This window comes from Triticum urartu, chromosome 3A (assembly GCF_056163025.1).
Source record: "Triticum urartu cultivar PI428250 chromosome 3A, HENAU_Tu73, whole genome shotgun sequence".
Classification (NCBI taxonomy): Eukaryota; Viridiplantae; Streptophyta; class Magnoliopsida; order Poales; family Poaceae; genus Triticum; species Triticum urartu.
In genome coordinates this window covers 455,341,834-455,353,288 of record NC_141875.1, presented here as the reverse complement: position 1 = coordinate 455,353,288, position 11,455 = coordinate 455,341,834, and the positions used below count along the sequence as shown (strand labels likewise).

Sequence of the window (11,455 nt, the reverse complement as noted above, 5' to 3'; positions counted from 1 at the left end):
GGGGTCACCGGTATTGTACCGGGACCACCGGAAGGGTCCCGGGGGTCCACCGGGTGGGGCCACCCATTCCGGAGGGCCCCATGGGCCAAAGTGGGGAGGGGAACCAGCCCATAATGGGCTGGTGCGCCCCCCTTGGCCCACCCCATGCGCCTAGGGTTGGGAACCCTGGGGTGGGGGGCGCCCCACCTGGCTTGGGGGGCACTCCACCCCTTGGCCGCCCCCCCCCCCCTAGGAGATCCCATCTCCTAGGGCCGGCGCCCCCCCTAGGGGAGCCTATATAAAGGGGGGAGGGAGGGGCAGCTGCACCCTTGAGTCTTGGCGCCTCCCTCTCCCTTGCTACACCTCTCCTCCTCGCGTAGTAGAACGGCGAAACCCTGCTGCGGTGACCCCTGCATCCACCACCACACCATCGTGCTGCTGGATCTTCATCAACCTCTCCTCCCCCCTTGCTGGATCAAGAAGGAGGAGATGTCATGTTGACCGTACGTGTGTTGAACACGAAGGTGCCGTCCGTTCGGCGCTAGGATCTCCGGTGATTTGGATCACGTCGAGTACGACTTCCTCATCCCCGTTCTTTGAACGCTTCCGCGCGTGATCTACAAAGGTATGTAGATGCAATCCGATCACTCGTTGCAAGATGAACTCATAGATGGATCTTGGTGAAACCGTAGGAAAATTTTTGTTTTCTGCAACGTTCCCCAACAATGCCCACTTTCGCCCTCTCGGTTCTGCGGGTTCCACCGAAATTGCTCAAAGAAATTGATAAGTGCAGAAGGCGTTTCCTTTGGAAGCAGGAGGAGGAAATAACTGGGGCCAGCTGCAAGGTGAACTGGCAAACGGTCTGCGCACCAACTGAGAAGGGGGGCTCGGAATCCTGGACCTGCAAGGTTTCAGCCGAGCACTCCGGCTACGCTGGCTATGGATCGCTTGGAAAGACCCGGACAGACCATGGGTCGGCACACCACCGTCATGCGACGACACGGACAGAGCTTTGTTTGCTGCAGCAACAACGGTGACAGTTGGAGATGGCAAGACGGCGCTCTTCTGGCAATCTACATGGATGGGACCTGGAACCCTAGCTCAGGGCTACCCAACCTTGTTCAAACACTCCCGGCGCAAAAACAGGACAGTTTTCCAAGCTCTGCAAAACGAAACATGGATCAACGACCTTGAACATGGGGATATCAACCTGATACTGCCAGACTTCCTGCGGCTGCACCGACGAATTCGTGAGGCAAACATTCTGCTAAATAAAGAAGAAAAGGACCAAATTCGGTGGAACATGGAGGCAAAAGGAGGATACACAGCAAGCTCCTCTTACCAGATGCATTTTCAAGGACGGCATACCTCAGAGTTCGAAGGCATCATATGGAAAACTTAGGCCCCAGGGAAGATCAAAGTGTTCTGCTGGCTGCTGCTACAAAACCGAGTCTGGTCAAATGACAGACTCCAGCGACGGGGCTGGCCAAATGGCTATTTCTGCCAGCTCTGTCACCGGAGCCTTGAAACAAGCAAGCACATTATCTGGGAATGCACCGAGGCATGGAGAGTGTGGCAACGGGTGGCATCATAGCACGGCTGCTCCACCTTCGCGCCGACGGACGAGTGGCGCCATAAGAAGCCATTGGCGATTATCAGAGAAATTATCAACAGGGCAACGCCAAGGGAGCATAAAGGAGCAAAAACCATGCTCCTTGCAACATGCTGGGAGATTTGACAGGAGCGGAATAGATGCACTTTCCATAACAAGATAGCCTCCACCTCTGACATTGTGAGAGAATTGAGAAATTCATTGAAGCTTTGGAGACTCGCGGGAGCCAACTGCATTGAGAGCCCTTTCGGGGAACCACCGTGAGATTGTAGGTTCTTAAGAGGCCCCTTTTTCACTTTTCTCTCCATTTTATCCTTGGTCCCTGACTGCCACACACTTTTTGTTATCACCATGTTCTCCCTGCTACGAATCAATGAAATAGCCAGCAATTGCTGGACAGTTCAAAAAAAAACTATTTGGTTTGGTCACTTTCACTGTTTAACGTTTTGACTTTGGGTGCAATATATTCCCGCGCAGGACCCAGCACAACCAATGGGACTCCGGTGGCGATCATCAGTGAATGGATCACGGTGGTTGGAGCGGAGATCACAGCCATCATTATGCTTCAAATGAACTGCATTTCTGCGAACTTGCTAGCTGCTAGGTTCCCTTACGTCCAAACAAAGGAATTAATTAGGTGAGGTGAGCAAACTGCAGCAACCGTCAGTGTAGCTAGCAGGCTGCCAGTGCCTGCCTGCAACGACGCTGCTTGACTCTAACGGTCTTAACAGACTAGGTTTTGCAACCACCTGACCGTCGTAGTTTGTGTGCACCGCACTGCAAGACTAGGAGCCATTTTTTACCCCTTAGTAGAACCGAACCATGCAGGCTTGTTCTCTGGTCTCACTGGTGTCCGTGCTTGACTGCTTTGTACTGGTAATTCCACTGGTTGTGTGTCAGTGTGTGCTCTAGCAAGTTCATACTAGGATTCAGAGCTGTATGCTCGGTTAGAACCCTGCGGCCAACTTTTATCACTGGTCCGCTGCATGAAAAGAAAGATATACGTAAACAAAGAGAATCAAATACGGAAAGCTTACGAAGGAGAAGAACCACATGATGGTAGCATGGAGGCCAAAGGCCGACTGCTCTGCGTGCATTATTCCTCGACCGTTGCATAGGGCTTTGCATGGCCGCATACACTTGCATGAGCAGACTTGAGTACTGGTCCAGGGTAATGTGAGATTCTAAACAAGTTTGCAAACTTGCATGGTAGCTCGTGTTTTCCGAAGTTTGGGGAAATGATTGCGTTTGCCTGTAGTAGAAAACGGCCGGTTAGTGCAAGCGTGTTGCGTGTACGCGCTGTCATTGTGCTTTATTTATCTGCTCCGTGAAAAGTAAAACCTCATCATTGCCAACTTAACAATGTAGAGCCAAATGATGGATGACCCACATGGATATGAAGCTGTAAGTAGAGAAGTAAGCAGTGGAATCGATGATGTATTGCTTTAGCCTAATGGGCATATATATCGAAATACAAGACCTTGAAATACAAGACAAGCTTGAATAAATCATAGTCTATCCTATGTTTCTGTTGAGTATGGTGATTGAAAATATAGGATAGACTAGGATTACAGACTGGTGCAGGGACAAGGGAGGTACAACAAAGCAGAGTAGAGATCGCGTGACAGTTTTCATCCTGGTTATGTGGAAGATATGGAAGCATCGTAACGTTGTAATCTTCGATGGAGCTTCACCATCCAAGAACTATGTTACCCTACGGATATGCAAGGAAGGAAGAGCATGGAAACAAGCGGGATTGCTTAAGGGAGACACGGACGCATTCTTTCATAAGGTGAAAAGGTGGGCTAGAATGGCAAGTTAAGCCTTTTTTGGTTCATAGGATAAGAATGTTATAGGAATAGAAAAATCATAGGAAGTGAGATGACATGCATGTCAATTTCTATAAAGAAAGAGATGTCATTTGATGCATCAGATAGAATTTTTTTTCCATTGAGTCTAGGCTAATATTTTTTTCCCTTCAAAATATGAAGGATTGATTCCTATCCTACATAGGAATAGAAATCCATTCATACAAACCAAAGGGCTTTAAAGAAATTTTTCCTTTGCAAATCTCATCCTATAGAATTCCTACAAAAATTCTACAAACCAAACGAGGCCTTAGTATATAAGTGAGGTAGGAGTAGGGGTGGTGTCGTGTGCATGTAATATTGTAAACACTGACGTGAAAGGGCTCTTTACTCCATTCCTTCTTTATAGTAAAGTACGCATACTCGTGCGTATTCGGAAAAAAAAAATCTAGTCTATCCTATTTTCAGTCACCGTACTCAATAGAAACACTGTTAATCATCTAGGTTCCATCATTGCTTAGAAAGCGCAAAAACAAATTGCCCGTCAAATAGCAGGCATGTATTTTTATCGATGAAAGATAGATTTTATTGGCTTAAAATAAAGCATTAAGAGAATACAAATACAATGAGTATACACCCGGCCTCTGTGTAACTAGAATGCGCATAGCCAACACCAACGCACGCACATAAAAAATACGTCGGCAAATAGCAATGCCATATAAGACCAAAGCTATGCGTAGGCGAGGAAAAAAACCCTAAAGTGATCAGATTTGTGATCGGCAGACTATAATAAAGACCATATCCACATCAACCATATCATGACAACACACAAACGATAAGGTTCTTCAACAACAACGTCTTCAGGAAGAGAACGGCGTTCATGCGTAGCCGTTATCGGATCCAACCACCAAGGCCAGAATCTAGGTCTTCACCCTGAAGAACCAGTCCGAGCATATCCAAACAGTGACTTCAATAAGATAACGACGTAAAAACATCGTCATTACGGGGTATAACCAACTCCGGTCAACCTAATCTTTCACCCTGGAGCTCGAGACCAGGTGCTTGAATAGCAGCACCATCAAAGTCACTTACGTGTTGTCGCCACCACTTTTCCACAATACCAGCGGCTATATGCGATCCGATCACCCCCGCTACGCAACCACCCTTTTGTGTCAAGTTGTTGTTCATAGTTTGCATCTCACCGCTGAAGTCAATCACCGAATCTGGAAAGAGAAACCCTCACAAAAAACTTTCAATAGGCACCACAATCTCCAACGAGGCCGCCGCCCGCAGGTCGCAGTGGTCACCACCATGACCAACACCGACGGTGGTTCCACCACCGACTACCACCTCACCGGAGAGAGCCCACCTAGTCTAGTCAAGGGCCAACATTTAACATGGCCAAAACTAAAACACGAAAGGCAGATCACCATCGCCCATGCAACCACTGCAGATCCGGAGCGCACATCCGCCAGATCCGCGCCGCGCCTCCGACCGGAGCACTGTGCCGGCCTCGAGCACGCCCGCACGAGCAGAGAAACCTCTAGCGACTGTAGAGGTTAGTAGGTAACTCCCTCCACATACACGCCATCTCGAGAGCAAGAAGAAAGATACAGTTACCACTTCCCACGGAAGTAGAGCCGATCATAATGCTCGCTCATTGCTCCATCAACATCGCCTTATCTAGTGATCATGCAACGGAAGAACCTACATGAATTCCTCCAGGCGGGGGCACTGACGGTGGTTGACAGGGACTCGTCAATCGGTCCTCCCATTAGTAACCAAAAAAAGAGCACCAGCTTTGCGGTCTCTTACGCCATGCAGACCCCCACGCCCTGTCAATGAGCCTCGCAGGGTCGCACCCTCCTCTTTGCAGCCAAAATCACATGGATCCAAGTGAAAGCCACTACTGTCCTGATCAGACCGGTGACAACTGACAAGCCAGCAGGTATCCTGGTGAGGAGGTCATGCATGGACGTATTGATCCGAGCATCGGACGTGCAGACAATACGAGAAGCCTACGAAGAAGAAGAACCACATGACGGTAGCATACTAGAATAGCATGCAGAGTTGGAGACCAAAGGCTGACTGCTCTGCATTATTCCTCGACCATTACATAGGGCTTGCATACTTGCATGAGCAGACTTGAGTACTGGTCCAGGGTACATACATAGGATGACCCAGGTGGATATAAAACACTGTTAATCAAACATTACCTCTAGGTTCCATCATTGCTTAAAAAGTGCAGAAGCATTTGCCCGTTGAAACGCAGGCATGAATGCAAGCGGGGCCGCACGAGCAGATCTTAGCCGTCCATGGCAGAGCGGGCATACTTTCAGCGACTGTGGAGGTTTGTTAATCAAACATTCTAAGAAACATCAAGAAACGTAACCGACTGACCTGCACATTGCCGTGTGTATCTAATGATTATATGCAAAGGAAGAGCCTAGCGCGACAGAAGATAGATACGGGAATTTCTCCAGGCAGAGGCACTGACGGAGCTTGACAGGGACTCCTCAACCGGTCTTCCCATTAGCAACCGACGATCACTAGCTTTGCGTCCTCTTACGCCATGGCCATGCAGACCTCAAGACCTGTCAATGTTCTCCACACAGCATCGTCGCACCCTCCTCTTTGCAGCCAAAACCACATGGATCGAGCCACTCCTGTCGTGATCAGACTGGCGACCCACGAGGTCATGCATGGACGGACTGCTTGATCGGAGCATCGGACCTGCTCCTACGTTTAGGCATGGAGTTGGAGACCATCGGTAGGCACGTTTTTATTTTTGGCATGGTTCTGGAAAACCAGCCGTGCTAAGACAGAGGAAATAAAGTTGTCTCAGAAAAAAGATTTTGAGGATAGAACAGTAAAAATTTCGAGAAAACCCCGCAGGTTTACCAAACCGATTTCATTTTGGCGGGTCAAATGACGGAAAATTCCAGTGAATTTGCTAGAAGCCACAGGTCAAGAGAGTGGCATCCACATGTGGGCGGCACGGGACGTAAGGCTAACTCCACCGCGCGACCTCATTCTGTCCGGATGCGTCAGTTTAAGGTAAAAGGAACGAATCAGACGGCCCAGCGCGCAGGAGCAAATAGACTTTTGTCCATTTTCTGTCCGCTTTCGACCCATCCGCGGCCCGAGTTTGCGTCGCTTTTGGGATGAAACATCGCGCACTTGTCCTCCCCTGACACGCCTATCGGTGGCACAAATCAAACCCCCCCTCCCCCCCCCCCCCGCCCTATTTGACGCCATTTTCCCCCAAACCCTCCACATCCCGCCGCCCCCTCCCTCCCCCGTCCATGGCCGACGTCCAGCCGAATTCCAGCGGCCTAGCCGTCGACCTGTCCGGAAAGGTCAAGAAGGCGGCCAAGGCGCCAAGGAAGCCGCGGTCGGAGTGTATGCCGGAGGAGCTCACCGAGTTGGACACGGAATCGGCGAAGAGGAGGAACCGGAGGGCGGTCGTCAAGGGCAATGCCGCCGCGGCCAAATTCACCGCCGAGCGCGATGCGATGGAGGCCGCGCGGCGCAAGGCCGAGGTCGAGGAGAAGGAGGCCATCGTCAACAAAGCGCACGCCCTCCTCATGCTTGGCATTTGTCGTCCGGCGGGTTTCTCTGCAGCGGTCGTCGGCCCGGCGAGCACAGGCTCATCGGTCGCCAGGCCTCCGCACTGCCAGTCGCCGACATCGCGGACCACGCCTATGTTGCCCGGTTTTCCCCCGCGAAGGCACGACGGCCAGACCCGTTTCTCAATGTGGTCGGACGTTGGCGTGATCGCGCCGTCCACCCCGCACCCCTCAGCCGTCATCGGCCTCAACGTCACGCCGGGGTCGAGCAGCGGCGGCCAGCCGGCCGTCGAGATGCAAAGAAAGCAAGCACGGCCACCGTTTACGGGCACCATGCTGTCCCCTCCCCCCCCCCCCCCCCCCCCCCCCGCGCGCGCGTCTTGTTCGATGGAATGCCAACACCAACGCCACCGGTCGACAACCCCTTCTACAACCAGTTCATGGAGGATGTGATCTACGAGGGTGGGCATGGCTGTTCCTACGATTCCGAGGAGACCCAAAGTCAGGATGGCCGCGCCCAGTACGTTGCCGATGAAGAGGTCGACGACCGTGCTGACTACGTCCATGGTGACTCGTGGCATGAAGACGATGACATCTATTGCGAAGGTGATGGTGATGAAGAAGAAGGCAATGACATTGATATAAGTGGCGAGCCACTGTTCATCGACGAGCTCACCCAAAGAGCGGAAGCACAAAAGAGGAGGAAGAGTATTCACACGAGTTCATATACACAAGAGGAGGACAAGTTGATTTACCAATGTTGGATGGAGATTAGCCAAGATCCGAGGACCGGCGCGCAACAAAAGGGCCTTATTTTTTGGATGAGAGTCCACAAAACATTTCATGAAAGGAAGATGTTTGAGCCCTACCAAATTACGAGCAACTGTGGCATCACCTCGATTCAAAAGAGGTGGTTGTTCATCCAACAAGAGTGCAACAAGTATTGCGCCGCACCTGAGAGCGTTGAAGCACGGCCCGTGAGTGGTCTCGATGTTGGGGACATGGTATGCTCTCCTCATCCTAGTTCTTTCGTTGCTACGTCCATGAGATTTTGGCCTTGTATATGTTTGTATGATCGATTGTTGTTGATCATGTGGTGGAGACATTTCAATTTTTGAAAGCATTCGAGACCCGGCACAATGACAAGCCATTCACTCTTACGCATTGTTGGACGATTATCAACAATTGCCCTAAGTTCAAGGATCAATACCGTGAACTTTAAAGGAAGAGAGGCAAGAAGACAGCCAAGTTGGCCGGAGGTGGAGATGGCGAGGCGCTGAAGAGGCCGAGGGGCAAGACCAACTCCAAGGTGGACGACATACGTGATGCCTCATCCATGGCCTTGCATGAGACTTTACATGGCATGATGTCTCAAAAGGATGTGAGGGACGAGAACAAGCGGCAAAGAAAGGACGAGCAAATGAAGCAATACCTAGAGCTTCAACGAAAGAAGCTTGAGATGGAGGAGGCGGACAAGAAGAGGAAGTCGATTTGGAGGAGGCGTCCCGGCAAAGGCAGCTCGACATCGAGGCCACCAATGTTACGGCCAGGCAGAGGCAGCTCGACATCGAGGCAACCAATGTCGCAACCAAACAAAGGAGGTGGCCCTTGCGATCATGAGCGTGGACTTGACCAAGATGAGCGAGAATGGTTCGAGGCCAGGCAGAAGGAGATGTTCGACGTCGACGGCCTGAACTAGGTCGTCCGATCGACCGTGGTCGTTCTTTTTTGGAGGCCGGCATGGGTGCCGCCCGCTGGGCCGCTAGTTGTGTGCCGGCGAGACACACATTCGTTTTTTGAGGCTGGCTGTGTTGCCAGCCGCTGGCTCTGTTGCCGGCGAGGACGTGTAGGCCGCTGGCTCTATTGCCGGCGTGAACTAGGGCCGCTGGCCTGAACTAGGGCTTGGTATTTTGAACGTTGTTATTTTTAAAATGAAGGCGGATAAAATGGGGCCAAAGGATGCGGCCGCGCGCTGGAGGCACGGCCACCGCATCCCAGAACAGGCTCGGACACGGATTCATTGCCCTACCCAAACGGACAGATTTTGGGCAGAGCGGACGTCCGTTTGGAGTCGCGCGGTGGAGTTGGCCTAAACCCTAGCAGCTGCCGCCCCCAACAATCACCTCTTCCTCTACCCTTCTCGCTGCCTTAGGATGACGCTGGCAGAGGTAGGGTGGGTGCTTACCGTGTTTGTAATCACTTGATGCTGCATTATGAGTTAATAAAAAGCAAAATGTACTTTTTTATGGGAATCACTTTTGCTTTGTTTTGCTGGATTTTATTATTAGGTGGGTAAAATATTAGGTCACATATATACTGAAAGTTTAGGCCAAATCCATTTTGGATCACTTTAAAAAAACAAAGAAATAAACATGGCCCCGTGAGTTTAGTAGAGAAACTGTACTGCATTCAGTAGGACGGCACTCATCACTGGAGCACCAAAGATTTGGAGCCTGCTTTTGCGTTTCAGCTGGAGACGCACCAACCAACACCCAAGGAGGGCAAGCAGTTCTTGCCGCACCACCACCAGCTACCGCACGGCAAAAGCCTCCACTCCACTCTCCCTACCGTCCCTAACCCCACACCATCATCACACCAGCACGAGTAGAGATGTAAAAGCTCGGCCGAAATGCGCCTCAAAAGCATCTCTTTCCCCCCTCTCATCTCCTCCCGGCATACTAATATATTTTGCAGGCCACCAATCAAATTCATCAAAAGGGGAGCCTACCGTTGCTAACATCAAAATACCCCTGCATTGTAATGTGCAGAGAGGACTAGAAGGCGTCCGCCCGGCTCTGCTGACCAACCTCCACTTCAGAATTTCCTCTTCCAGATCACGGGATTTTCTCCCTCCTCTTCTTCCGTCATTCTTCGTCGCTGGCATAGAATCTTGTCCCCATTCTCGCCGGTTGATTTCTTCGTAGGAGGGATTGAATTGGCTAGCCTAGCACAAATGCTGGTGTCCGGGAGAAGACGACTGCTCGTCCTGTGCACAAGCTTTGTGATTCTTTCGCTTCTCACGCTGCCGTCCGATGGCTCGTCGAATTCCACGGAGGATCTCGATCAAAGCCGCAACAAGACCGGGCATCCTCTCGAGGTAATCAGGGTGGTTTTCTTGCATCGAGTTTGTGGTTTTCAGATCACATGCACTCTAAGATACTTGGTTCTGGGTTACATTCGTTGGAGAACAAGGTCTTTCTTGGTTGTTTTCCTATTATTTAATACACTGCTAACAGCAACAAATCTCTCTCTCTCTCTCTCTCTCTCTCTCTCTCTCTCTCTTGCAGTTGACGCCTAGAACAGCATTTCAGCTCAAGCTACACGCATTGTTCCACTGGTCTTCTTTCGGTCTCTTGATGCCTGTGGGGATATTGCTGGTCAGGATGTCGAGCAAATCAAAAAGCGGCAGATGCAGCAGAGTGCTCTTCTATTGCCATGTCATTTCTCAGGTTTGTATATCTTATATCCGAGAGATGTTTCTGTCTTTTTTTTCATGTTTCATGGCGCATCAGATTCATTTTTTCGTGCTCGGCTGGATTTGCAGATCGCGGCTGTACTTCTCGCTACTGGCGGCGCGGCTCTGTCCTTGATGAACTTTGAGAACTCCTTCAGTAACAGTCACCAGAGAGTAGGATTGGCATTGTATGGATTCATGTGGCTTCAGCCAATCATCGGTTTCTTCAGACCAGAAAGGTGAGAAAAACTAGTTTCATGTAGCACCTTGCATCCTTCTCATGTTTCATACAAAGTTCATACCTGAACCTGAATCCCATTTCCATCTCTACAGAGGTGTCAAGGGAAGGAGCCTGTGGTTCTTCTTCCACTGGCTCCTCGGCATCGCAGTTTGCGCCACTGGCATCGCAAATGTCTACTCTGGCCTCCGCACGTACCACAAGAGAACCGCTAAGAGCGTGAGCCTTTGGACCGGCCTCCTTACAGTTGAGATCTCCTTCCTAGCTTTTTTCTACCTCTTGATAGATAGGTGGAGCTACATGATCAAGCAAGGACATCTCCCGGTCGAGCAACTAAGACCAAACGATAATCACAGGACCTATCCTACAACTCTTCGGAAAGAGCTGGGCATGGTGCAAGAGTGAAGTCTTCAAATAAGAGAAGACAGAAGTCAGTGTGAAGATTGATGGATGTTGTGAGGTTGGTCAAGGGGAGATGGTAAATGCTACTAAATCCTCTGGTAACTTGCTTGGTTTGAGAAGTGTGCGTTTGAACAAGATTGTACAGCTTTTATACTTGTGTTGAGATTGTAGAGGATTGGAACCTCTGGTGTTGTAGCTTGAGAAGTGATTTTAGATCTTGTTTCAAGACACCATTTGAACAGCTTGTGGGAAGCAGTCAGATGCATCATTATATTTCTGATCATCAGGGAAGAAGAAATTATCAGAAGTTTCAGAACTGTGGTTGAAATGCACCTGTAGTCTTCATGTTCTTTGTGCAACAATTTCTTCAGGTTGTCAATATCAAAGCGTGCG

At 50.3% G+C, this 11,455-nt stretch overlaps 1 protein-coding gene across 2 annotated transcripts; it reads left to right on the top strand.

Annotated features, from left to right (window-relative positions):
• Positions 1-7,610: 7,610 nt before the first annotated feature.
• Positions 7,611-11,247, top strand: LOC125544369 (cytochrome b561 domain-containing protein At4g18260). 2 transcript variants are annotated; one of them, XM_048708032.2, is made up of 5 exons: positions 7,611-10,065; positions 10,256-10,417; positions 10,513-10,661; positions 10,756-10,906; positions 11,017-11,247. In XM_048708032.2, exons 1-5 carry the CDS (start codon positions 9,922-9,924, stop codon positions 11,098-11,100), a joined length of 690 nt encoding a protein of 229 aa, XP_048563989.1. In that variant the 5' UTR covers positions 7,611-9,921; the 3' UTR covers positions 11,101-11,247. The 2 variants fall into 2 exon arrangements, with proteins under 2 accessions (XP_048563989.1, XP_048563988.1); XM_048708031.2 differs by having other exon boundaries at positions 7,613-10,065; positions 10,756-11,247.
• Positions 11,248-11,455: the final 208 nt, after the last annotated feature.